Source organism: Emydura macquarii, unplaced genomic scaffold (genome assembly GCF_026122565.2).
Source record: "Emydura macquarii macquarii isolate MOO-44397 ecotype Brisbane River unplaced genomic scaffold, CSIRO-AGI_Emac_v2 contig_3220, whole genome shotgun sequence".
Classification (NCBI taxonomy): Eukaryota; Metazoa; Chordata; order Testudines; family Chelidae; genus Emydura; species Emydura macquarii.
In genome coordinates this window covers 2,377,338-2,404,471 of record NW_027133357.1, presented here as the reverse complement: position 1 = coordinate 2,404,471, position 27,134 = coordinate 2,377,338, and the positions used below count along the sequence as shown (strand labels likewise).

The following is a 27,134-nucleotide window of genomic DNA, read 5'->3' as shown; positions in this document are numbered from 1 at the left end:
ACTCAGCCTCGCTCTGTTAAATCAGTGCATCTAGACTGGTTTACACCAGCTGAGGTTCTTGAGCCTCCAGGATAATAGCATCATGAACAATGGCCAGGATTGGATTTTGTTTGGTGTAAATTCCTATGCCCAGGATGAACTAGTGTATGCTCGAATTCAGTCAGAAGTTATCAGGCTAGAAGCAGGAACCACTGGGCGAAAGCTATGGCCTGTGTTACACAGGAGGCCAGACTAGGTGATCATAATAGTCCCTCCTGTCCTTAGAATCTATGAGCTGAAATTGTCTACAACATGCTTGGTAGGAGAGACCAGCTCATGTGAGCTGTGTTCCAAGGGCAGTGCTCAGGTTCTATTAATTGAGGCCTCGCCAGTACCAGAGAACATCTCCCAGGATTTCCCACCCTTGTCATCAATGAAGCTTAGCTCTGCTCTTAGCATTCTCTCAGCATCCTGGATCCCCAATAGAGCTGGATGGGAAACGGTTTTCCCTGTGAGAATGTGTGAGATTTTGCCCCATGCTCCTGGCCTGCCAAGAGAGATGCATGTATTTGTGAAAAGCTCACTGCTGCTTCCACCACAGGCAGGTAAAGTCTGTCCATTGACTTCCAGGCGAGCAGGATAGGCAGTAAGGCTTATCATGGAACTGATCTGTTAATTTTGCCAAAGCCTCCCTCCAGAGATTGCCATGTACATGCACAGGAGTAAAATATCTCAAGCTGCTGTCAAACTAGCTGTAATTTACCAGGCAGAACTGACTCTGTCTGAGAAGGGCTTGAACTGACAGACATTGGAAAGGCTGCAATTCCACTCACTAAAGTAATTTGTTTACCATGGATGGGAAGAGAGCAGAAGGAAAGAGGAATTCATCTCTTCAAATATTTACCATCCCAGCTCACACCATGAGTCAAAGTCTCCTGTGATTGCTATTTCAGCGCTCTCTAGTAGCAACTGCTAGCCTTAAGGTTGGGCTGCAGTTTCCATTATAACCAGTGCTTAATTTGTGCCAGGGCTGAGCTCCGGCACCTCTGGGCTTGCTGCGTCTGTTATGAAAGTAAAAAAATCGCTTGAGCCCCAGCACCTCTTTCATTACAAATTAAGCACTAATTATAACCCCACTTTTTCAGTTGCTCATAACTTTCTGAACAGCAGCAACAACAAACATATGACGTTGGGGTTTGGAATTTTCTTTGCTTGGTCTCCAAATGTCTTCAGGCCAAGTTGAAGCAAAACCGACTCAGTCTTTGTTTCATTCCTCTTCGCTGATATGGCCCTAACGAAACTGATGGGCTCAAACATTTCTAAACCTAGAAGTTTCCAGTCTTCTGGCTTGATTTGCAGTCCTAATGGATAGCCAGGTTGTGCCACCTTTACTCATACGCAGGATTATCAACACTGTTATCATGATGGCACATCCCAAAAGGACATAGCCTACTTGGAGTGGCGCCAGCCAGATCAAACTCTATCTAGGGCCTTATTCCTCAGCTAGTCCCCATGAAATGGATGGAAGGTTAGGATGAGAAAGCTGCCATGCAACAGAAGTGAGGGAATCAGAATCTGGCCCAGAGGAGGAAAATGGTTGTTTTTTGAAGTCATGAATGTTCCAAGTCAAGGAATATGCACACGGGCGGGTGGGAAGTCATTACCTATTTGTTTATCTTGATGATGGCCTGTTTGAGTTCTATCATGGCTAAGGATGCCTGAGATGAGAGAGGATCCATACCAAGAAAAAGGTTTGACCTTCGTTTCCCCAACCTGTCTGTCCAAATGTAAGCTCTGCATTCTGCATGGCTCTCTGCCAGCCCCCCTAAGCGAATGCTACTTAATATGGCGTGTGCCATGCCTGGAAGATGAGTAATTTGGGGCAGGACCCCGGGGGGAGCGAGGGTTCCATCACATCTGGTGACAGCCAAAAATGTTGTCACTGCTACTTGAGTTGCAGGCCCTGTCTTTCCTGTTTCCTCAAGCCCACATTGTCATTTCAAATGAACAGACACCCCAGAGCACTGGGGTTTCATTTTGCAGTTCATGCCTTTGGCATCCCCCATCCCTGGGGACATGCAGCGAGGCACTAGCTACAGTAGATCCAAACCTTTGGCTTGTCGAGTGCGGTATCCAGGTTCAGAGGGACTCAAACGATTGGCGTCATCTTGGTGTGAAAGCCCAACTTGATCTGAAAATGCCCCATAAAATTTGATAGAGGAAACCATCTGGATGTGGAACATACATTTTTGTGACAAAGAGAAATAGCTCCTCTAATCTCCTGACTTGGATTTTGATCTAAATCTTTCTTCTCCTCAGAGAATCACAGTTGATCCAAGTTTTCTTGCAGCTGCTTTTCCTCTCCCCCACTTAACTCGAGGAGGACAGTCAATTTTGCTGTACTTCCCCACCCCCGTGTCTCCCCAAAATCTTTGCGTGCTCATCAGAGTGACTAGATGGAAATGTGCTTCTCTGGGAGAGCTTTGCTGGTTTCTGAACTGTGCTCCGATCATCACAGCCCTCCATTTAACGACCAAATGGAGCCTGCCTGCTCCCCCGCTCATAAATCCTTGCTGCTTTTACCATGGAACATTTGGCATTCGGAACAGTGTGCGCTCAGCCACGCTTCCTGAGCTCCAATCCAGGTGCAGTGAGAGCTTTTTTTCTGAGCCAGATTTAAATTTAGAGCAAGCACAAGTAACGAAAATGCCATTGATCCACCTGCTGGAGAGTCCCCAGGCCATTTTAAAGAGGCTGTATTATAGGACACGATAAATTGTGTTTCAGAATGCAGACGGGGAAGAGACTGCCCGTAAATTCTATGGTAATAGATTAATGCTTTACATCACAGCAGATACAAAATGTGTCTGCGTCTGAATGAGGGGCTTGGTATTTATTGGGGGCAATGCCCCGGGCATATAAAATGGACTGGTCTACTGAAGTTACACAAGAGGAACAAAGAGAATATTCTGTCCCAGTGAGCTCTTTCTGGCCTGGCCTCATAGAATATTAGAGTTGAAAGGGACCTCAGAAGGTCATCTGGTCCAACCCCCTGCTCAAAGCAGGACCAACCCCGACTAAATCATCCCAGCCAGGGTTTTGTCAAGCTCCAGCTTAAAAACCTCTAAAGATGGAGATTCCACCACCTCCCTAGGTAACCCATTCCAGTGCTTCACCACCCTCCTAGTGAAAAACTTTTTCCTAATAGTCAACCTAGACCTCCCCCACTGCAGCTTGAGACCATTGCTCCTTGTTCTGTCATCTACTACCACTGAGAACAGCCTAGCTCCATCCTCCCTGGAACCCCCTTTCAGGTAGTTAAAGGCTGCTATCAAATCCCCCCTCATTCTTCTCTTTTGCAGACTACTCATGTGAGTAGCCTCTCTGGAATCAAGGGCACTACTCATGTCTCTTTGGCATTGCCTTCTCTGCTTTTCATCATGTGTTCCTGGGGCACCCAGGTTCAATCTGTCTGGATTTAAAAGTGCACTTGAGTGTAGGATTCTTGGTTCTGGGGCTCTCACTAACTTGAACAGGAGTCGGCTGGCTAATACACATGTGCGTGCACACTCATGCACACACCCACACAGCCTCTGACAACTTGGAAGGAAGAATCCAGTAACCCAGATTCTGGTTCTGCCAAAAACAAAGAGAGAGGCCCAGCCTACACTTAAAATTTAGGTTGACATAGTTATGACACTTGAGAGTGTGAAATATCCACCCCCCTAAACGGTTTGTGGCTATGCCGCTCCCGGTGCAGACACAGCTGGGTCAATGGAAGACTGCTTCTGTCAACCTAGCTACCGTCACTCAGGGAGGTGGTGTTCCTAAAGCCACAGAAAAAAACTTCTCTCGCTGAAGGCTGCATCTACACTGCGGGATTATACTGGCATAGCTACGGCGACATAGTAGTGTAGACATGGCCTCAGAAATAATACACAGGACTTCCCGGTGCAGAGATCCTGGACAACAGATGGGAACCCACAGGAATGTACTATGCATGGGGACTCAAGGACAGATGTAACACAAGAGACTTTACTACCCACAGTTCCCTTACAATAGAGACGGCACACGGATCTCCAGCAGCAACATTCACCCTGAGGGCTTCATAATACACAGGCCCTCGAGCATCAGAAATAACGCACACCGTGCACAATACATGGCACTTGGACAAAATAAGATTAAAAGAAGAGAAAAACGGGAAAGAATAGCTGATTTAATGTGGATAATGCACATCAGAATGTCATGATAACCACTCCGCTCCAGGGTTAGCCATTTTTAAAGCATTAAACTGACGATAACCTTTATTGCAGTCAAACTGGAATAAATCCAGAAGTCTAAATCTGGAAGAATTTCCATCTTTCTGCAAGCAAGAGATAATAAAGCTGTGACCATAGACATCATGGCATTTAACTAAAAGCTGTCTCCTCGCTCTTACTGAGACGCGTGGGGCTCAGAGGATTTTTTTGTTTTTTTTTTGGTTTGAAAACACTTCTGACTAAATGCAGCCTGGATTCCACCCATGCATTCAGATCAGTGGGGTCAGGGCATGCAAAGGAGGGCAGGGCTTGAGACCATAGGTATTGTAACATTCATTGCAGAAGAAAGAGGTCTATGCTTAGCCTATTTGGATCCACCCCTGGGGCCTAATCCTATGAATGATTGTTGAAGATGCTCGACAAGTGTTAGCAGTATAGGCTGAGATTTTCAAAGCCCGGGGATTCCCAGTAAAATGAATGGGAATTGGGCATCTGAACCACTAAGGTGCTTGGGAAATCTCTGCCTTAGATCCCACGGCAGTGCAAATTGCATGTCTCACGTGAGCCGGTCAGGAAGCTCTTTGGTCTGTGTTGGAAGTTGTGTATCTTGGCACTGAGTGGTGGTGCAAACTGAGCGTCACTTGCCAAGTGGCGTGTGACAGGAAAGGCAGTGCACAGGGCCAAATTCAGAGGAAAGTCTCGGTGAATGGAAGGACACTAAGCTGCTGTAACACACATGGTCTTCTAGGCCCCGGTGCGTCAGCGAGCCTGATTTAGACCCCTCCAGCTCACTCAGACCCACCTCTGTGCATTTCTCCTGAACTCTTCCTGGAAGGGGAAAGGGCTCCGAGAGCCTCCACTCAGAGTGCAGGCCTCTTTTCTCCCTCCACCCCGGGCACATCTAGAACCTGCGTGCTAGCATTACTGAGAATGGAAGCAGCTCTCATTCCAGCAGAGGAAGGACTGGCAGGTTTTTCCCCACCTTTCCCCTCCCCGCAGGCCATTTTGGGATCTACCACAATTGACCATGCAGTAAAGCAGACTTTAAAGAATTGTCTATTTGTTACCAGATTTGCCCTTCCCCCAGGGGTATGCTCATTTATTAGGGTTACCTTCCTGTAAGGGGGGGGGGTATGATTCTATTAATGTACTGCTTGTGTTACTTGTGTGTTCATATGGCTACAAGTCCCCTCCCAATGGAGCTATCCTGCAGGACCTAAGGTTTTCAGAGCTGGGTTCCTCCAGCCCCAGATTCAAATAAACCCTCCACAGATACACACACACATTCCAGATTAACTGAGTGCGTCTGAGCAGACCGGGCTATCAGCACTCTCAGCTGACCCCTTATATGTCCCTGAACTCAGCAGGCTGGGTGACACAACATGTTCAGCAGCCACCCTTATATGCCCCTTTGCATCGCACCAGAATAGAGCGCACTTCTGAGCAGGCTGAGTCCAAACAGCACTTTTCAGCTGCCTCCCTTATTTGCCCCTGGGCTCAATCAGGCTGGGTCAAACAGCACTTTCAGCTGCCCCCTTATATGCCCCTGGACTCCACAGGCTAGGCAGAGCAGCACTTCTCAGCTGCCTCCCTCCTCACTCTACAATTGTTCTAGTAGCAACCCCCTTGATGAGCAAACCCCATAGGAGTTTTGGGCACTCCAGGGATCTTTGGCTTAGTTAAAAGAAGCGTTGCTGCAGAGCAAGATAGGGAAGCCAAGAACACAAAGGAGTAAATGAAGTTTGGAGAGAGAGACTGGCAACCAGCATGATTATAAGAGTTATTTATTGCCAGGTATATAAAACTTATGATACTAATAGTAGTACCATACAAGGAGAGAAAAACAATCAAGCGCTTACAATACCACACAATTACAGTTGGGGTATTGGAGACAGCTAGCCCAGGTTTGATTACAAAAGTAGAAATTTATACCTGGACTAAAAGAGAGAGAGATAGTGTTGGCGGAAGATGGGGGGGTCTCACCACTCCATGCAGCTCAAAAGTTCCCAGAAGACAGGCTGTTCAGCTTAGGGTCCGGAGCACTTGAGACAGGCAGAGCCCCCAACGCGATCAGACAAGAAAAGGGGAAGTCCCAGTGGAGCTGATGCAGCATTTGGATCTAGGCATCAGAACCCAGGTTTGAACTTGGGTAGGTTTTTTGTAAGGAAGAAACCAGTGGTAACCAGTGTTAGAGATAACAGAGGGTGCACCTGCCAACTAAGAGGAGAACCGGCCACCAAGCCTGTGCTTTACACTGTATCATCTACCTTGCTCTTGTTCGCTGTACACTGTGGCCATATTGAGTGTCTAGAGGTTTAGCGAGGCTGATACCTGACTCTCTGCAAGGAGTATTTCCTGCCCCTGTGCCCTTGCTGCTCTCAGCTCACCGAGCATCCCTGAGTCACCCCTCAGGGACCGCAAGGGACAGACCAGATGAGTTCGGCCCCATTTAAGCGTCTCCGTTTTCTCTGCAGGCACCTGCACAACAACCGGATCCGGAGCCTGGGGACCAACGGCTTTGAAGGGCTGCACAGTCTGGAAACTCTGTGAGTCGCCCGTTTTCTCTTCTGCACTGAATAATGCCCTCTGCGAAGGGCTTCTCTGGATTCCTGCCAGCTTGGTAGCAGCTGAGCCAATGAGGGCTCGCTGTGTATCCATGCCAGGCCCAGGGGCTAAATGCAGTTGAGTCACGGCCTCCTCTTGCACAGGTGCTTGGGGGATGGGGAGTTCCAAACATGGGTTACTGGAGGGAATGGTGTGTTTTTCAGCTTATTTACTGCTTAGTGTTATATTATTTCACTTCCTGCTTATAAATGCAGCCCCTCGAGGAAAATGCCTTGCTGACTGAGCCATTCCACCAACTCTAATTGCCTGTTAACTGCTCTCCAGCTCCATTATTCCCTCACAGACTATGAGGCCTGGCATGCATACAGCCCTCCCTTGCACCAGCTGCCTGACCGTGCCCCTAAACCAATGGGCTACACCCCCATGGCGCTACAGAGCGATGACCTCTATCATGCCCTCGGCTCTTATCACGTCACTGCCCCTGAGCCCACACCCAACTTTTCTCTGCTAATTAGGTCGGACTCAGCCACCCAGCTGTCACCTCCTCCCACACCATCTCTGCTCACTCTCCCGCCATCTGGAAATTGGGGCCTTCTACGGTGTCTCAGGCTGGACACCCAAAAATGAAGGCTGGTAAAAAATCAGTGGCCAGGTCTGAAAATCTTGGCCAAGGTGTTTTACAAGCATTTCGTGCCACCGGAACCAGGTCGAGGACCGTGTCCTGATCTGGTTGTACAATGTCTAGCACAATGGAGCCCTCTTCTTAGTTGGTCCCTAGCCACTACTGTAATAACCATGATCCTTATTAATCAGAATGAGGATGAAATACACAAATTCTCCCGTATAGTCAGCCCTGCAGGCAGTCTCGCATTAGCCTGTAGTCCAGGGTTCTTGTGAGTCAGGCATGGCTCCTGCCTGCGGGACAGAAGCAGTCCTGCTTTCTGATGGAGCTCCGTCCTAGCTAGCTGCCCTGGGGTGTTGCTGAACTGCAAGAGAGAAAGCCTCGCTCATGGGAAGTCCGTGCAGCTGCCATGGGAACAGCCTGGGTTTAATGGGCTGTCCTGGCCTCATGTAAAAAACAAACAAACAAGCAAATAAATCAGGACTCCAAAACATCCAAGCAGGCAGCTTCTTGCCCTCAGTTGCACAGAAACCTCCCCCTGTGTGCGGGCCTTGGCTTCAGGCAGAACCCAATGAGCAGCAGGAAAGAAGGGGAAAGGAATGGGAATAAACAGAGAAATGATGTGTCGTGTCATAAAAGTGTCACAGCAGAGAGACAGGGCCTTTTCTGTGCTTAGCCGGGAGGTTGGTTGAGGTCAGATGCTGCAGGCAAACTGTTGGGCCCAGATCGTCAAATGTATTTAACTCCCGTTGGTGCCTAAATACCATTGAGGAGCTGGGCCGTGGGTCTGAGATGTGCTCCTCGGGCGGTTGGGGGCAGGACAGTTTCAGGAAATGCGCTCTCCCTCACATTTGGACCAACAGAGGCAGAGGTACCCAGAATGGATTGACAGATCTCTCTGGCAGTCCCTGGGGGGTAGGCAGGGAAGAGAGTGTTAGACTTTGGTTCTGGGGATTTGGGCGGGGGGGTCTCTTCCAGATTGCCACTGGAGATCTCTGTGTCTACTTCTAATGGAGCCAGGCCCAGAGGCACTCAGTTACCATGACAGAGGGCGTGGGGCACATACCTCAAGAAAGAAAGGTTAGGTTAGATTTTAAGACAGGCACATTATAGATCGTAGACATCAGCGAAAGGAAGCCAAGTCACACATGAGACAAGGGGAGACCACCACCACTGAGATGTGTCTGCTGTCTGTCCAAGTGCTCTGCATGTGCCCCTCACCATGGTGTCTGATCTAGGGCCTGCTCAGGGTGATTCTTTGTGTTCCAACGCTTTGCTTGGATGATGTCAGTGTAGATCAGATGGAACCTTTATGGATTACCACCTCCCCTCGTCCCCTTCCCTCCACCCCAAAAACCCAGAGCACCCAGTGTAAAACAGAGGGGAAACGAATCAGACCAGCTGGCAGAAGAGAAATCGCTCTGTGAGTAGATCTCATTTCCTGCTGTCTGGGGTTTGTGTGTGTGTGCGTAGTTTGCTGTGTTGATTACACAGTGCAGGCATCAAGGTGTGTCTCATTAATGGACAAGAGCCACTCACGGGTCAGCAGGCTACCGAGATTTCATTTTCTGGGTTCGTTTCAAGGTGCAGGAAGCCCATGTGACACCTTTTCTTGGACTGGCACAGACATTGCTCCAGATTTCCATCTCCATTCAGGCAGTGCCAAGGGGCCAGAGTCTAGTAAAGTAGCCCGTGGAGAATCCACCTCAGAGCGAGGCAGTTCCTGCTCGCATAAAGCCCCTAGGGACCATGTTGACAGCGGCGTAGTTAGAGCAGCCTCCTGCTAAGGCCAACCTGGTGTAACTCAGCCCAGCTGGCTCCCAGGAGACGAGACCACCGATCCGGAGAACAGGTGCAGCATGGGAATAGTCTGGGCAAACTCCCCTGTCTATCCTTCCCCACAGCAGGAGCCGCCACCTCTTCCTCTCCCTCATCTCCTGCCCCCAGAGGGAATTACCTGTCAGGCACCGCCTCTGCACCTGCAGATTTGTGCTTTGTCCACTGATCAAAGGAGCCCCCTTCTTGCTCTGCCTCCTTTCTTCTAGCCTCCTACCTGGGGTACACAGGAGTGAGAAATGTGCCCCGAGCGTCCGCCCGGGCACTCCCCACTCCTGTCACAATCGCAGCTCCTGAGTGCACCCCAGGGGGGCGGGAAGGGGCACACATTGCCCCAGAAAGGGCAGCGCTGGTTGAAAGGGGTTGGCGCTGCAGTTCACAAAAGCAGTGTAGTAGTGGGAGCCCTCCCCTTGCTCCGGGGGATGCTCTGGGTGTGTTCTGTCTCTTCGATTCCCTCACTCAGAGCTGGGCCTTGCTCAGGGAGCCTCTGACAGGCCAAATGATTTTCTGGGGCCCGCCCCCTACCCCACTGGGGTCGCGCTTCCACACCCTGTGCACTGCCCAGGTACAGAGAGGGAAAGTGACATGCCTACAATCTCTCAGCATGGCAGAGGCAGAGCCAGGGGTAGAACACAGGTCTCTGAGAAATAGCATGCAGGTCTCTAGCTACTAGACCACACTGTCTCCCCTTTAGACTCCTCCTTTATATTTCTTCCTCTTCACTGCAGTACAGGCTGAGACTATTTTGCTAATCTCACTCGTGCTTTTCAAGTGGTGATGTAGCTGTGTGGGTCCCAGGATATTAGAGAGACAAGGTGGGTGAGGTAATATCTTTTATTGGACCAACGTCTGTTGGTGAAAGAGACAAACTTTGAAGCTTACGCAGAGCTCTTCAGGTCTTGGAGATCTCTGAGTGCAATCTCAAAAGCGTGTCTGTCTGTCTCTCTCTCTCACCAACAGAAGTTGGTCCAATAAAAAATATTACCTCACCCACTTTGTCTCTCTAACATGCTTTTTAACTCAGATTAGGATTACATTTTCACATCGGTATTTAACCCGTTCTTCCAGTATTTCATGGGCCAAATTCAGCTCCCCTTTTTTTAATGGGTGTAATCCTAGTGAAGTCAATGAGATGGCAAGGGTGTTGCTGAAAGCAGTGTTTCTTAGCGGTGCATTTTGTTCCGTTGCTGATATGAAGCCATGTGCCATGTTGTTATAGATATTATTCTAAAGATCATCGAGGATAAAGACGGTGAGATTTTCAGTGGTGGTGATGGGAACTCCTTATCCGGCTCCCAGAGCCAGAGATTCCCCACCACGTCAGGATAGGCAGGGAGAGGCACTGTATTTTGTTATATACAATCAGCTCTTTGGGATTCAAGAGAGAAATGGCTCTGATTGGTCTATGCAATCCCTCAGCAGCTCTGAGAGATGCCCATGGAGCCAGGGGTATTCAGGAGTTCTCCTCGCCATGTGCAGTCTGTGCAAAGACAGATCACAGTGAGAACTGCCTTTGAGCAGATCCTGCTGAGCCAATCTCCTGGAAAGAGGTGAAGGTAAACTCCCCCCTTCACTGACTCCGCAGCAGCTGGTGATCAGTGGGCAGCGATCTGAGCCAGCCTAATGACTAGTGCCCCGCAGCTGTGCATTTTCCCCCTTCACAAGGAGTGTGTGAAAGGCATGTGCTAGCCCTGATGGAGAAGCAGACCCCATATCCCAGCTGGTCAGGAAGGAGCACACACCAAAATGTGGCAGGAGAAGGTGGCTAGGTGAAAACGTTTGCCCCGTAGCCTCGCTGCTGTGATGTTGGTCTATCTCCAGTCATTACGCTTGAAGTTTTTCATGTGAGCTGCTTACTGGAAGGGTATTTCCGCCTCTGGCGATCCCAGATCTTCGTTACTTAGACAGCTCTCCTGCAAGATAACAGGAGGGAAGATAAAACCTCTGTCTCTCATGTGGTTTGGCATCTTTTCCAAGCCTCTTTTAGAATCCCACTGAGGTGCGTCGCCAGTTCACCTGGAGATACAGGAGAACACACGCAAAGGAACCACACAGACACAACGGGGCTGTGAAAAGAAGCCCCAGTAGGGGGAAGAGCCATAGAGCCAAGTTGTGCAGCTGTTTGATAGGAGCATGTTTCTCGGCCTGTCGGCTAAGATGCGCAAGGAGCCGGGGGGGTAAATCAGAGCACTCAAGAGCCCTTATGTGACATATGCTTTATATAGCACCTTTCTAGTGTATAAATCGGTTGTGATCGCTCTAATGGCACCCCCTGTGTTCTGGAAACTGGAGGTAGGCCTGGCGTGCTATGTACAGTTAGTAAAGATGGTTCTTTGGACTCCACTATGCCAGTGTACTTTCTGCATGCTTTGACTGCTGTGTAAAGAGCAAAAAAACCAAAGAGCCGGGCAAAGGTTACTAAGAAAACAATGAACCCCAACAGGAACGAGAAAGGGCAAAAGCCAGCAGCTGGTCGCACCCAGCGCAAAGGCAAGTTTGGTTTTTGGTGAGAGGAGAAGGCAGAACCTTAGAGCAGGAGGTGAAAAAGGAGCCAAGTGGCGCAAAGGAAAACCCCGAGCTTTCGAAAGAGCAGAAGTGAGGAATGTCAGAAGCTAAGACGCCAGCCGCAGCATTATCCCCGCAACGCTGCTCCCGTGTAGCGAGTCCTGGCTGCATTGTTAAACCTATGCCAGAATGTGCTGCTTTGGGGGCTGTTAAACGTAAGCTGCCACCACTGACCCTCCCAGCCCCCCACCAACCCCAGAGCCGGGGACGGAGGGGCATTGCTCTTCACTGGAGCACCCACTGCAAAAGCGGCAGTGAGAATGGCAGGCACGGAGGACATCTGAGGGAGTGGGGCGATTTTTGCCTCAATCCTGTTTCGATTTCCATTGAAGTGATTGCCACACGGGGCGGAGGAGGGGGCGCTCCCTGGCTCAGAAGACAAATCCTCTTATGCCGAAGGGGTGTTTGTGGCCCCGAGGTGCCGGCTCCCATCACATCCGTGGCAAGGAGACGCGTTTAGGCAAGCCGGCCGGGCCTCTGATATGCTAATAGGATAAGTGGGTGGCATGGCAGGGATTCCAGCAAGTCTATGAACTTGCGTGCCTCTCAACTGAAAATTGGCTTTGGCTGGAGCCACTGCATGGCATCATCTGACAGAGAAAGGGGCTCGGCGATGGCTCGCCGATGGGTCTGCCTGGGTTTCCGGCTCGCTTGCCGTGCCTCCCCTCTGAGACGCTGCAAACCGGGGCGTGGCTGGGCGCGCACGGTGATTTTCACGCCGGCTGTTCATCGTTACTGGCAGGCCTGTTGGCGAGCCGAAAGTGGGACCCTGCTGTGCTGGGCACTGCCCCCAAAGAGCTGAGAGTCGAAATATACCAGGCAGGCAGAAGGAGGGGGAAAGGTTAGGTCACCCCACTAGAGCGATGGCTATCAAACAGCGTGGTAGGGCCCTGTCTCATTTTTAACTGTGGGGAGGGAGGGAGGGAGGGACTAGTTTACTGGAGAGAAAAGGGGAGGCAGAAGGGACTTGAAAGGGAGGAGAAATGCAGGGCACTAGAGCAGGGGAGCAGAGAGAAGGAAGGATGGTTCTCAATTCCCCCTCTAGTACGGGGATGGTACCAATAGCCCCTTATCTACCTGGCTGGGGAGGCAGTGACTGACTAATGGGTGTTTGCAGAGCACTGTAGAATTGACATGAAATAGAGGGGAGTGAAGAGAGGCTGGGGAGCAGGCAGTCCCGGGGGGGAAGGAGATGGGGCTGTGAGGAGCAAAGAGGGCAGGAAGAGCATTGATGGGGCATGGATTCGATGGAGGGGAGCAGAGGGGAAAGAAGGCGAGCGAAGACGGGGAGGGGAGGCTGCTTCCAGACAAAGGAGAGAGGAGAGAAAATTGGAGCCAGAATGAGAGAAAAGGCAGAGACTGGTCTGGAGAGGGATGGACTCTTCTGTGTTGCTGGAGACAGGTGGCTCTGGGAGGGGCTCAGATACCAGGGTGATGGGCCCAGTCTAGGAACCTCAATAGAACTGAATAGAGAGCAGGGGGATAAAGAGACAGGGCAGGGGGAAGTGAGGAAGGACCCGCCCAGCAGGGAGTGACGAGCAGGGGAGTGGATTTATGGCTGTTCCTTTACTGCCCTACCACAGGACATATCTAGCACCTCTGTAGGTAGGGCTCGGGGGCAGGATCTGGAGCATTTCTGCTACAATCTCACTGGCCCCCGGAGATCCTGCAGCTAAATCGCTGTGGGGGAGAGGGGAGGGAGGCAGAAAGCAAACTCCAGTCCTCCCAGACCTGCCTGGGGAGGGGGGATATGCTTTAAACCAGCGCAGTTCTGCATGGCCCCAGCCAAGCAGCTCGGCACCCCTTCTGCAGCACAAGAGGCTGGTGCTGATGGGAAGTTGGAGAGGAAGTGCAGACCCGTCAGTCCTCTGAACCAGGAGTGTACCCAGTGGGATGGCTGTGGGGGGAGGGAACCCCCTCCAAAAAGCTATGCACCCCCAGGGCTAAGGATGACAGGGCCTCCTTGTTCCCAGTCAGTGTCTGAGCCATGGCTTGGGGAGAGAGGGAATGGTATCAAGATCCCGCTGCTGTGGGGTGTCAGCACCTTCTGCCCACCCCACCCCTCCAGACTGTGGTAGGATTGGGGGAGGCAGTGGCCCGTGTCTTGCCGCATCCTGAAGGCCTGTGGGTGGAGATGGGGTGGCAGCCCCTGGCAGACTAGCTGGGGAGGGAGGAGAGGTCCCCAGGCCTTGGACAATCGCTAAAAGGAAATGTGTCCTGAGCTCCTCAGTGATGCCCCTTACACAGACGCACACACACCACCAACACACGCACACATGCCCTATACCATACACCCACACACATCAACCCCAACACGCACACACAACCTGTGCACCTCATACATGCACACACATACACCCCCAACACACACACCTTATACACCCCATAAATGTGAACGCACACACACCCCAACGCATGTACACACACCCTATACACCCCATAGATTCACATGCAAGCACACCCTATACACCCCATACACCACACACAGCCCCCAACCCATGCACACCCACCCTCTATACCTCATATTCCACACACACACATTCACATTCTCCCCCCGCATACACACACACACACGCCTGTGCCTTGTGGAAGCCCATCAGGGCTGGTAGTGGGGCTGTGTCTTCACCCATCCATAAAAGGCCACAGAGTGTCATGCATTAAGTAGCTGCCCCATTCCTGCCCCATCCCCAGATCTGACCATACCACCAATGCCTCCATGTGAGTCACAGGATGCTGAGGTCTTTCCTGGACCCAGGACTCCTCGCTGGGTCGCAGAACGCAGCACCCCTATGGCTGTTGCATGTGCCTCCCTGGTGGTTTGGCTCACCCGGCGGAGTGGTTCCCTCCCAATGTGGAGCACCGGGCAGTGCATGCAACACCCTGCAATCATGCTTCATCCCACCTGCCTGGGATGACCTTTTCATTCCCCATCTCTGCAGCTCTCCAGTTGCTGACGCTTCTTCCTCTAATCACAGACGGGAGATAAATCTCTTGGAGGGAACAAACCTTTACTTGTTTAAAAGCCTTTTTATTTAAAAAAAAAAAAAATAACATTAATAAATTAAAAACGTCTCCCACAAGGGCTGATCCCAAAACCGCTGGCCCCCGGGGTCTTATCTGCCTAACCTTGCCTCACAGGAAGTGCCTTCACCGCAGACTTTCACAACCTCTGCTCCCATTATGTGGGTAATTAGACGGGCTTCATAAACACAGAGAGCAAAGCTGGAACCTACTGATGCTGCCGAATGTTTAGATTTTTCTGTAGGGGGGCGGGGAAAATACGCCCTGGGCCATGAAAGCAGGAGGGAGGAAGCTGGGAATCTTCTAGCCAAGACCCCCACGGGGTTGGTTTAACCCTTTCAGGGGCACGGGGCACTCTTCGCTGTCTTGGAGAGGCCGTTTGCCAAAGGATGCCCAGGCACTAGAGCAGAATTTGCCTTCCCCAGTGGTGTTTGGGGTTCCCTGGGCCATGCATAGTTAGGATCCCTGGGCCAGCAGATCCTGCTGTAGACAATCTGCAAAACTTCAGTGTGCCTAACCCTCCATGCCCCAGTCCCTGGGCATGCGCAGATTGCAGCGTGTAGCAGTGGGGAGCATGTGCTAACTTCTCCGATACTACGTTTCCCAGCACTCGTTAGCACCTAACATCTCTTTCTCACCTCAGTTTTGCCGATCGAGCATTGAAAAAAAAAGTGCTTTATCCTAGGAACCCACTACCCTAGGCAGCTGCGTAGTTTGCCTGCTACTAGAGTGTCCTCTGCACAGTCAGCATCCCTGTGACATGCAGTCAAAATGCATGGGCTGTGCACAGCTTTCTTTGATGGACACATCTCTCCCTTCAGATGTGTCCAAGCTAAAGAGTTCCTTGCCTACACTGTATGCTTCCCCGCACTGTGTTATTCCCTACTTCGCTTCTGCCCTCAGGAACGGTTCACAGTGCAATTGCCCCAGCTATAAGTTACCACACAGTGCATCCTATGCAAGCACAGGTATTCTTGAGGTGAAAGCCCATAAGCTTTCTCTAGGCCAGTGTTTCTCAATTATATTTTGCCATGGCACCCTTGCGCAGCCATGCCATCCCTTCTGCCAACAAGTCCAGGAAATCTTCCCCTTTTCGGCGGCGCGGTGTAGGCTGGTTTCGGCGGCGCGCTCTCTAAGCTGTTTTCCACGGCACCATCAGCTGTTCGGCAGCGCGCTCGCGGCTTTTCGGCAGCGCGCGATTTCTGTTAATTTCGGCGGCGCGGTTCCGCTTTTTTGCGGAACCCTTCAACTGAGCCCGCAGAACCCCAAGGTTCCGCGGAACACTATTTGAAAAACACTGCTCTAGGCTATTGCGAGATATTGACATATCTCTCACAACCCCCAACCTGAGACACATCCTGCCTAATTTTCAGAGGTTCTGAGCACCCTCATCGGGGCCAGGTTGCTCCAGGCAGCTCCGCACTTCCTGACAATCAGGCCTGGGAGCCTCTCAATCTGGGCACCCAGAAAAGTGAGGCACCCGCCATCCATGGCCACTGATGAAGACTTTGGCTCAGCGGTCTGCCATGAGTGCAGCTCCTACATGAGGAATGGCCCACAAAGCTGGAGAGGAGTGATTAGCAGCAGAGCAGTGAGGAGGCATAAGGTGACATGGAGAGAGGGGAAATGCAAGTAGGGAGGCAGGGCGTTTCCTTCCACTGAGCTACTGCACCTGGTGCAGGGTGAGCTCTTCAGGGCAGGTGGCTGTTGAGCACATAGCGCACTGGGGGGCTGTGTAAACAGTCATAAATAGTGAGTGGGGGAGCGGGGAAACCCAGTTAAAACAGGACTGGAGAATTCACCGTAGCATCCGGAGCACTTCTCCCCAGCATGGCACCCATCTCTGATCTCCGTGGGCCCATTGCTCCCAGCCTGGCATGCACACACATCTGAGGGTGCAAACTGAGCCGATGGCCGATCAAGGACTTCTCCTACTTTGCTATCTTTGGAGAGGCACCCTTGTTCTTGGTGCGCTGGCACCCCATCAGAGGGAGCTGAGCTACACCCTGCTTTCCCTTTGCTCTTGAATTTCCCCCCAAGGCCGATGCAATTTGTGGGGATTAGGAACAAGGAGAAGCCCCTTTGGTCCCAAGGAACCCATCCTGTCCCCCTGCCACCTCCCCAGAGTTACCCCTGTCCCATCCCCCTAACTCCCCAGCCTTGCTCCATTCCATTCCCCCAACTCATAGACTCATAGACTCTAAGGTCAGAAAGGATCAATATGATCATCTAGTCTGACCTCCTGCACAACGCAGGCCACAGAACCTCACCCACCCACTCCTGTAAAAACTCCTCAGTATTCCCGTCGTATCCCCTCCAAACTCCCCAGTTTTACCGTCCCATCCCCTCCAACTCCTTACGCTGTCCCGCCCCCCATGCGACCCCATCTCGTCCCCCTAACTCCCTTACACCATCCCTCCCCCCTGTGTGATCCCTGACTTCCCAGCATTACCCTGTCCCATCCCCCCCCAGCTCTCCAGCCATTGATCTTGTCATAACCATGGACAGAGGCCAACTGCCTCCCCAGAGATGCCCTTCACTGTCAGAGCTGCAGTTGCTCTGACATCGCTTTTTGTCCCCAGGGCTTCATTTTCCTTGAATCCCCTGCCAGGCCTGCGCAGGCTGATGGCCTCGGCGCTGCTTGCCAAAGAGTGGCTGGGTCAGGGCAGCTGCTCACGCTGGAGGAATGAGTTCTCTGCTCCCAGAAAATGTGAGAATGAGTTGGTACCCGAGGAAAGGGAGGGACAATCAGTGCAGGCTGGAGCAGTACATCAGAGAGACAGGCTGTGGGCAGGCAGGCTCCACCATGCATTTCCCATTGCACACACAGCTCTGCCCACACACCTTGCTCCTGATCTTCGATCTCTCTGCTACTCCAATCTTGCCCCCCAGCTCTGCCCATGTCCCTTAGTCCCACCCTGCAGCCACCTCTGCTATCCCTGCCTGGGTTCCCTGCACACAACTCTGCCGATGCCCCTCAATTGCGACCCACAGTCCCCTGCTAGCCTAGTCCTGGGCTCTTCACATGCACAACTCTGCCAGTGTCACTCAGTCCCCAGTGCCATTCCAGCCCGGGGCACGCTCATTCATCCGGCTCGGCCAATGCCCCTCAATCCCAACCCGCAGCCCTCACTGCCATTCCAATCCTGACCTTCCTTTCCTGAGCAAAGTGAAGGATGCAGCTCTTTCGCGGTTTGCACAGAGCCCCATCTTCCCCCCTCCCCAACTCATTTCACAAATGACCAACTGTCAGTCAGGCTTTGAGCCCACACCCCTCCGGATGGCGGCATGCAATAGCACTCTGCGTCGCCCAGCCCCACTCATTAGCCACACAGTTATAGTCTGTGTGAGCTGAATGACTGAGGTCACCGTTGCTTTGTGCTTTGCGGTCAATTTCCTTTGAGTCTTATAAGTGCTATGTGCATAGCAGCTCTTGTGTCTGTGGGACCCCCCACGAAAACCCGCCTCTCAAAGGCTTATGTCCAGCTTGTTAAATAAATCAAAAGGAATTGAAAACATATTAATTCCGTACCTTCGTCAGTTGCAGAACAGACAGAAACACTGGTTGGAACAGACACATTCTGGGCACTGCTACATCTCTAAATAGGGAACAGAGCCCTGCTAGAGAGGGACAGGCAGCTGGAGATCTACAAGGCGGGAGCTGCAGACAGATTCCTTCCCCCTTCAGTGTAAATTTCAATCCTGTGTAAACCCCTGGATAGTGACGCAAACACTCTATGCAAAGCAAAGATGGGGCTGTTTCCGTGCAAGGCTGGTAAGAATAAAGGCTTGGACAGAAAAAATGCTCTGTGCTAGCCAAAAAGCAGGCGCTTGTCGAGCTCTGATCAGCTTCCCCCAAAACCAGATGCTGGGTGCTTTCTCTGCCAATGGTTTGCTGCTTTCTGCATAGAGGGAAAGGCGTTTGCACACAGGTGAGAAACAGCCGGTCCTGTTCTCCTGCCCACCCCCAGTCTCCTTCCTCCTGCAGTCTTGCTTCTTCCACAAGCAGGGACCCAGACCAGAAGACACATTCTAAAGCTTCTCCGAGTGAATCCTGATGCCACACTGCCGTCCTCATTCTGTGTCTTACACAGCACCAAGCACTTGTTGGTGCCAGTGAGGGATAAACTCACCTCCTCCCTGGTGCGTAACGGCTCAGTGGCGCTTGAGTTCTGATCACTGCTCCTCCCTGGCTGAGAACTGGCAACAGCCTATTTTTTATTTTACCCCATTTCCCACCCTGACTCTCTGGTTTATCTCACGCACCCGTTAGGTCTTGTCCTTTAGCAAGCAAACTCCTTGGGGTAGGAACTGTCGCTCATCATATGTGCGTGCAGCACCTGGCCCAATGGGGCCCAAACTAGCTGTGGCCTCTAGAAGCTACCACAGTATAAATAGGAAATCATCATCTTTGCTGGCCACTTAATATGGCTTAACGGGACTGGATGGCCCAGGAATGGGCTACTTCCAGGTTGCCAGTTGCTAGCGACCAAAAGTTGCTGTCATCAGATGTTGGTTTGGTAGCCTCTGTGAAATGATCCTGCAGTCAACTCAGAGGGGTGGCCCTTTACACACATGTGGAGTCCTATTGTAACAAGGACCTGTAGTGCTTGAGCATTTTGAAGGGAGACCCTTTTTTTTTTAAAGCCTATAGAGCAGTGACACTCTGTACACCTTTAACTAGGCGTCTCTGCACTGTATCAGCATAGCCCTATTGATGCTTACCAGCATGCGGTGTGGGCACACCACCGGCATCCCAATCTTATTTAAATCAGGATTGGGTGTCTCTCTTTAAAAGTTCTGATCAAGTTCAGCCAGAAGCGATGGGCTTGATGCAGGTGAGATTCTCTGGCCTGTGCACATGATCATAATGGTCCTGTCAGGCTTTATCTAGGAATCAATGATGTGTGATTTGCTCACCATAACCAGTGCTGCAAGCACCACTGGTAACCCAATTCACCTGCAGTTGCCAACCAGGGACGCACACAACCATAGCTCCTTAGAGGAGAGTCTGCAGTACCACTAATCAAATAGCCTGGTCTGCTGATGGACACTGCAGGGGAGTTCTAGTGACATCCCAGACTTTGCAGTGGGACAGAAATAACCAGCAAACATCCCACCCCAAGTTTCTAATCTTATTCCATCTGCAGGTTTATTAGCTGCAAATTTGTGGTATTTTGTGGCTTATGGAAGAATTTATAGTTCCATATAATTTTTTTTTTTTTTTTGGCTTTCTTTGTGGAACCACTAACAGCCTCTAACAAGCAGAAAATTGAGTTGCACTTATCTTGTTTTTTTCCCTTCCTTTTTTCTTTTTCTTTTCTTTCTTTTTTTTTTTTTTTTTTTTTGGCCTATTTTAAGTGATTAATAGTTCCAGGCTGCGCATCGTCAGTTTCAAATCACCCTGGCAGTTACTGTCTGACATAAGGGCTGTTCTGATGTCAATTTGCTTTTATTTCTAAGTAAACAACAGGGATTGGTTGAGATCTTCCAAATATGAAGCTAGAGGCGCTCTATAAAATTAATAATAAATGGTGTCCCAGCCAACTCGCTATGGCTCCAGCGGATGGGAGGGGGTGACCTTTAAGCAATTTTCATTGTAAAGAGAGGAGCATACCCGATCGCTTTGAAAGTCCAATTGCGCTGTCTGGAGCTGGTGTCTTGGAGCTCGGCTAAGAGAAGTGGTATTTTTATTACAATGTCTCTTGCACTGCATGCCCCACAGTGTTTGGCAGGGCAATTTGGCTTTGTAAAGCCCTTGATCGTGGGTAAAACACCTTCCCATTGGGCTCATGTCATTTATTTCTTATGTGGCACTCAGCTCACTCTGCTGGGGAGGATGGGAAAGTGATGGTATGTCGGCATCTTTCCAGCTTTCCCTTTCCCAGCTGAGGCTGCAAGGAGAAAGCCGCCCACCGCCCAGCAGCAGAGAGCACCCAGCTCATGCAGGGGGTGATGCACAGATGCAGACTGCACACCTGACTCAACCAAGGTCCCTTCTGCCTCCCCTGAACCAGGAAGAGGCCTTGGCCAACTCAGGTAGTCATGGCAGCACCCAGCTGTAGTACAACGCCACCTGGTGGCAAGCATGGTCTTTTGCAGCCTTCTCTATGTCCTTTGTCCTTTTGCAAGGACAAAACCCCATGATGTGAAGATGAGAAAAAAAACTTTAGATAACTATTTATTAAGCCTTTTGAAGAAGTTTTAAACACTGAGAAAGGAGAACAAATTCACAGGATGTTTTATAAACATTTTTCAAATGATTCAGCTGGTTGTTATCAGTCCCTACGAGGCAAGATCTCTGTCTCTCTATCTGTCTATTTCCCATATATACACCACATCTATCTATCTATCTATCTATCCCTCCCCATATACCACATCTATCAATCGTCTTCTTACTGCAGTCATCATCATGGTACCTGAGATCAGAGTGGGAAGATGTGTCACTGAACTAGATTTCCATCAACTTTTAGAAAACATGGGTGAGATTCCCCACCCTTCTCTGGTCTCTTTATGCCACATAACTTAAGAAAAACATAAAAACATAAGAACATCCATACTTGGTCAGCCCAATGATCCATCTAGCCCAGTATCCTGTCTTCTGACAGTGGCCAGTGCCAGGTGCTTCAGAGGGAATGAACAGAACAGGTAATCATGAAGTGATCTATGCCGTCACCCATTCTCAGCTTCTGGCAAACAGCAATCCCTGCCCATCTGACTAATAGCCATTGATAGACCCATCCTCCATGAACTTATCTAGTTCTTTTCTGAACCCCATTATAGTTTTGGCCTTCACAACATCCTCTGTCAAGGAGTTCCACAGATTGACTATGCGTTGTGTGAAGAAATACTTCCTTTTGTTCGTTTTAAACCTGCTGCCTATTAATTTCATTTGGTGACCTATTTTTGAGCGTATTTTTGAATCTTTGGCTAGCTGTTCTTTAAATTCTTTTTTGGCCTTCCTAGTCATATTTTTACACTTCACACTCTATTTTCCTCAGTAGGATTTAACTTCCACTTTTTAAAGGATGCCTTTTTGCCTCTAACTGCTTCTTTTAATTTGTTGTTTAGCCACGGTGGCACTTTTTTGATCCTCTTATTATGTTTTATAATTTGGGGTTTCCATAGCAGGGCCAGAAGAGCATAAAAGCTTAAAATTTCTGCATCCAACCAGGGGAGGGTTCCCCCAGCACAGGCACAATGGAAGGAAACTGTAATAATGCTGCCTCTTGAGGATCCCGTCACAAACCTGGTGTGGGACTGGGGCGGATGTCCCAGCACACAGCACTGTGGAGATACCAAGTGATCCCAGGGGTGGCTGTGTACCTTAGACAGGCCCCCAGGGCAAAGTTATGCTGTGGATTCCAAAGTAGCTCAGGATCAGGACACAAAGGTGGCAAAAAGCCACTGTAGCACTCCCATCCCCTCGGGCTCCACATTCTGTGCTGTACAGGAATAACTCAGCATCCCTTTGTGCGTCCAAGTTCTCCTTGAAGATTAAAGCTGGTAAGGCCCCAATGCTGTAGCCAGGGGTGGCTTCTTTGAGTGTCTTTGCTCAATCTTGGCTCCACAAAAAGGGCCTCTTTAAGTCTAGGGATTTTGTGGGTGAAACCCTGTCCCTCTGAAGTCAATACCAAAACTCCTATTGACATCCCCTAGGGCCCGGATTTCCCCCCCCCCCCCCCCCCCCCAGTCCATCTTTTCCAAAAGACAAACCAGAAAAGGAATTAAAGTTCTGTCACCCACAGGATGCAAGACAGCTTAGACATGATGGGCCAAATTCATCCCTGGAACAAAGGCAGTGGAGTTACACCTGGAACGGAATTGACCCCAGATGCTGGTCTCATCTGTATGCAAACATATCTCCGGCCGTGTCTTCGTAGAATTAGCTTAGCTGAACATTCAGAATCTTCTCCGTCCTGCATCTCTTGAGCTGGGGAACCTGGGAAGTGCCTTGGCCAATGCTCTTGCCAATAGGATTATTAATGCCTTCATTGTAAGTCATCAGCATCCTATGAGCACTCCCAGTACGGGGGGGAGGTGGGGTAGAAAGGGGCTCTGGTGTGCCCTCTACAAGATCATGGGCAGGCTTCCCATGACAGAGACGTTCTCACTGAAAGCCAAATCTAGAGGTTTTACTCAGTAGTTACAGGAGGGCTATTTTTGTGTGAGTAAGGCCTGAGCCATACCTGAGTAAGAATCAGGGAACTGGCCCCCAGTGGGGAGAGAATCAGGGAAGTGAAAACATCTCTCTGCTTTTTTACCTCACTGAATTGAGTGAGATGGAAACTCGGGGTAGATCAGCATTTTCCAGGGGGGGGAGGTGCACCCTGGAGATGGACCAGCCAGGTGGACAAGAATAGTGTATACATTGAGATGGGTTGGCCTCTAACAACACATAGCCGAGGTGCAGGCAGATGCAACTGGTTTTTTCTTCCAGCATGGAGGCAATTCGGAGACATTGGTGCAGAAGATAGCAGGATCCTTTGGAAAAGTCCAGCGTCTCTCCTAGACAGCCCAGGGTTACTTTCAGTCAGACTAGAACAGCATGACTGCACCTGGTTCTATTTCAGCTTTCCAGCCAGCACAATACATGACAAGAATTCAGATATGGCTCTTCTACCCAGAGGGCTCTGCTGAACACAATACACTCTGTATCTGCCAAGTATTGACAGGGAAATCCGGAGATGCCCCCAGTGCTGGGAAGAATGAATGTATGTATTTAGGAGGAAATATTCCTGTACATACTTGCATACACATTGATGTGCAAACAAAATGTTTAGTCTGCGGATGAAAGAGAACGGAACCTGTGTAATAGACTGCTTGAAAGGGGAATAACTTGGAAAGGAAATAAGATCTCAGAGCAAGAGAAGGTGCAAATATTAGAGCTTGTTGAATTATTCCTTGTAAATAATATTGGCTGCGAATTAAGGTGCTTTTTTCTGCTAGCAAATCATTTGTGAGGCAAGCCTGGTTTCTGTTGGGAAGAATTTTCCTTCCGTTGACTGTTTGCAAACATACCAGCTGTTCATTGGGATAAAACTCATCCCTGTGCAGGGGTTCAGCCACCACTTAGGACCTACGAAGGCTGGGGTCTCAGTCTTCTGCTGTCTGTTGCCTGATGGCGAATCGCTCCCTATTTGTTTTCCATGATATGTGACTGGTCACATAAGCTGCGTGGTATTGTTTCAGTTCCCTTATTGGTTTACTGAAACTTTTTAAGTGGGCAAGGAAGGCTGGTACACTGGTTAGAATACTAGCATAGGACTTGGGAGTCTTGGATTCAAGTGCCAGGTGTGCCATAGACTTCCTGCATGACCTTGGGCAAGCCCTTTCGCCGCTCTGTGCCTCAATTTCTCTTCTGTACAGTGGCGGTAACAGCACTGCCCTGCTGCACGGGGGCAGGGGGTGTGAGGATAAATATATTAATATCTGTGAAGTGCTCAGATACTGTGGTGATTGTGGAGGCCAGCTAAGTATCACAGATCGGATAACGCTCTCCCCACAAATAACAAGTTGTATGAGCAACAGAGTCAGCCCATTTATTCCTAGACAGATTACTTGAGCAACTGTAGCAGACTTGATGGAGAAACGGACCCTGTTACACATACTGACCCATGAGCTCCATGCATGGCTTTAATGTGTCAAACCAACCCCTCCTTTACTGACAAGGGAGCTCTCTTTAAGTGATGTGATGTGGTTCAGACGATAGCATCCATCAGTTGTATCCTAGTGAGGTACTTGTAGAGGCCCAAATCCCTCCCCTCGGTTCATGTAGGCAGCAGCACTCTGTGAATCCAGGATGATCCTAACACAAACAGTTCAGGATAGACTTGTAAGTGTGGCAAGAAGATGGAGGGCAGGATCCCAACAATGGGCCTTTGATTTTCTCAGGCAGCAGGGGCAGCCAGGTGTCTTTCAGGAAAGGGTGAGGCTGCTAGGCTTAGAGAATTTTTAGGATATTTTAATTATTTTCCTTTCCAAGTCACTGAGTCAGGCTTGGCGCGATGTCACTGCTACAAGTATTGGCTGGCCTGATATCCTAGGCTGGGACAGATTTAAAATTACAGGGTAATTACCATGTAGGGGCGGAGCCAGAGGAGAGTTACAGGGTAATTACCACCTAGGGTCGGGGCCAGGAGAGAGGTGCAAGGTAATTACCATGTAGGGGCGGGGCCAGGGAAGAGTTACAGGGTAATTACCGTGTAGGGGTAGGGCCAGTAGAAAGATACAGGATAATTACCATGTAGGGGTGGGACCTAGGGAGAATTACAGGATAATTACTGTGACGGGGCGGGGCCAGGGGAGAGGTGCAGGATAATTATCATGTAGGGGCGGGGACAGAGGAGAATTACAGGGTAATTACCATGTGAGGACCCAACCAGTGGGAGTTAGCAGGTAATTAGGCAGCAAATACCATCTCATTACTGTAAATTCATGGTTCTTTCTGTCTTGTAAACCACAATCCAGGTTCTGTGTAATTACTTTGAGGACCATTAAGTGTAATTACAAAGTAATCTGCGGGAGCCAATAATTACTCTAATGTTCCAAGGGATTCACCTCTTAAAACCCACTGAGTTACATGCCAGTAGAAAGAAGTCACACATGATATGTGTGCCTTGCCGTGGTCTCTTGGTGCCCTGGCCTAGAAGGCATAGGTAGGACTGGATTGTACCATCTCAAGGTGGAGCTGCTTCCCCAAGGGGAGTATCAATGACATTAAAGCCCCATTGACAGAGCTGAAATGCTAGGGCAGACACCTTTCTGCTCCTGTCTTTGGCACCTTTGCTGGCCACCCCCCAAACCTGGAACCCCACTCGCTTTCCCTTGTGATGAAGGCATTCCCAGCTTCAGCAGGGAATGGAACAGGGAGCAGAGGTAGCATGGGTGGGTCGGGACTGGCACGGGGGTCCCCACAAGATGTATGGACATGTGTCTAAGTGAGTCTATGGGCCTGAGCTCTAAGGGAGTCTGAGCTGGTGTTGCACACATGGTGGGGGGAAGGAATAAGGTGTAGTCACACCAGCTTAGGTGTGGATCAGCCCCTAAGCTGGTGTGATTACACTTTACTCCTTCCCCCACCACGTGTGCAATGGTTGGATCAGCCCCTAAACTGGCATGATTACACCTTATACCTCCCCACACCACGTGTACAATACCAGCTCAGACCCCCTTTGAGTCTTACCCACCGGCCACCGTTTAACCTGCATCTCTCCTTCATACATCACCTCTCAAAGTGCTGCTCAGACGCCCAGGGAATGTAAGATGGTGCATCTCACGAGATAAGGGGTCAGAAGAGTGTAGCAAGACAAGCATCTGACAGGAGGATGTGGGAAGGTGTGAGCTAAATGAAACTAAGCCCCTGCCATAAATTACATCTAGCTCCTCTGTGAGCCAGTTACACTAACTTCCCCTCCTGTGCACACCAATGTCAGTAGCTGTCCAGGAGTCTAACCCCCATCCACACACACCACCTCCACATTCAGCCTAGGATTGCCAATCTCTGTCTCAAAAGCATGAGTGTCGGGAGTTAATGCTGTGGCTTCCTCAGAGCCTGCTCCATCCCAGCGGCTACAACTAGACGGGATGAGCACCTGGGAGCAAACGGCGGTGTATTCCTGGTGGAAGGCCCTCTGTTCTGGAATATCCTGCTCCTTGCTGCATGCCTCATTTGGTGGCTGGGAGAGGGGGATCAGAGAGGCGGCCCATGGAACGGCAGCTGCTGTTTGTATCTTGTTTTTGTAAACATGCCCAGATGTGACCCTGGAGGGCATACGGCAAACATCTAACCACAATGGCATGTGGGTGCGAGTCTCCAGGAGAAGGTGGGGGGGCGGGGTCAGACACCCTGGAGATAGTGAATCAACCCAACATGGGCCAACTCTGAGGAATGGTGGGGGTGGGATCAGTCAGAGCCTTGTCTGGCCCATGCCTGACTGTGCCCCTAGCAGGGAATATTTCTGCGGTAAGAATGCGTGTTGTTTCCAGACGTTGGTGGCTGGATCACCACAGTTGGAAAAACCCATCTCCGATGCTTAATAACCAAGTTTCCATCCCTTCAGAGCCGCGTCCTTAATGACTGCTTTTCCTCTCTTTCTTTCAGGGACCTGAACTGTAACAAGCTGTTGGAATTCCCAGTAGCCATTAGGACGCTAGGCCGGCTGCAGGAGCTGTGAGACTTTTTATTTCCTTTGCACTGAATTCTCTGAAAGATAGTAACTAATAAAAAGCTGCGCACATCCTGATCTGGGCAACGCAGCCACGCCAAGCCTTCATGTGCTTCCTCC

The 27,134-nt window shown here is 50.3% G+C and overlaps 1 protein-coding gene across 1 annotated transcript in view; it reads left to right on the top strand.

Annotated features, from left to right (window-relative positions):
* Nucleotides 1–27,134, top strand: part of LGR6 (leucine rich repeat containing G protein-coupled receptor 6) — a 195,539-nt gene that overhangs the window by 132,586 nt on the left and 35,819 nt on the right. Inside the window, exons 8-9 of the mRNA XM_067531620.1 lie at nt 6,713–6,784; nt 26,951–27,019. Coding sequence (XP_067387721.1) covers nt 6,713–6,784; nt 26,951–27,019 — 141 coding nt within the window. The remainder of the gene's footprint in view (nt 1–6,712; nt 6,785–26,950; nt 27,020–27,134) is intronic.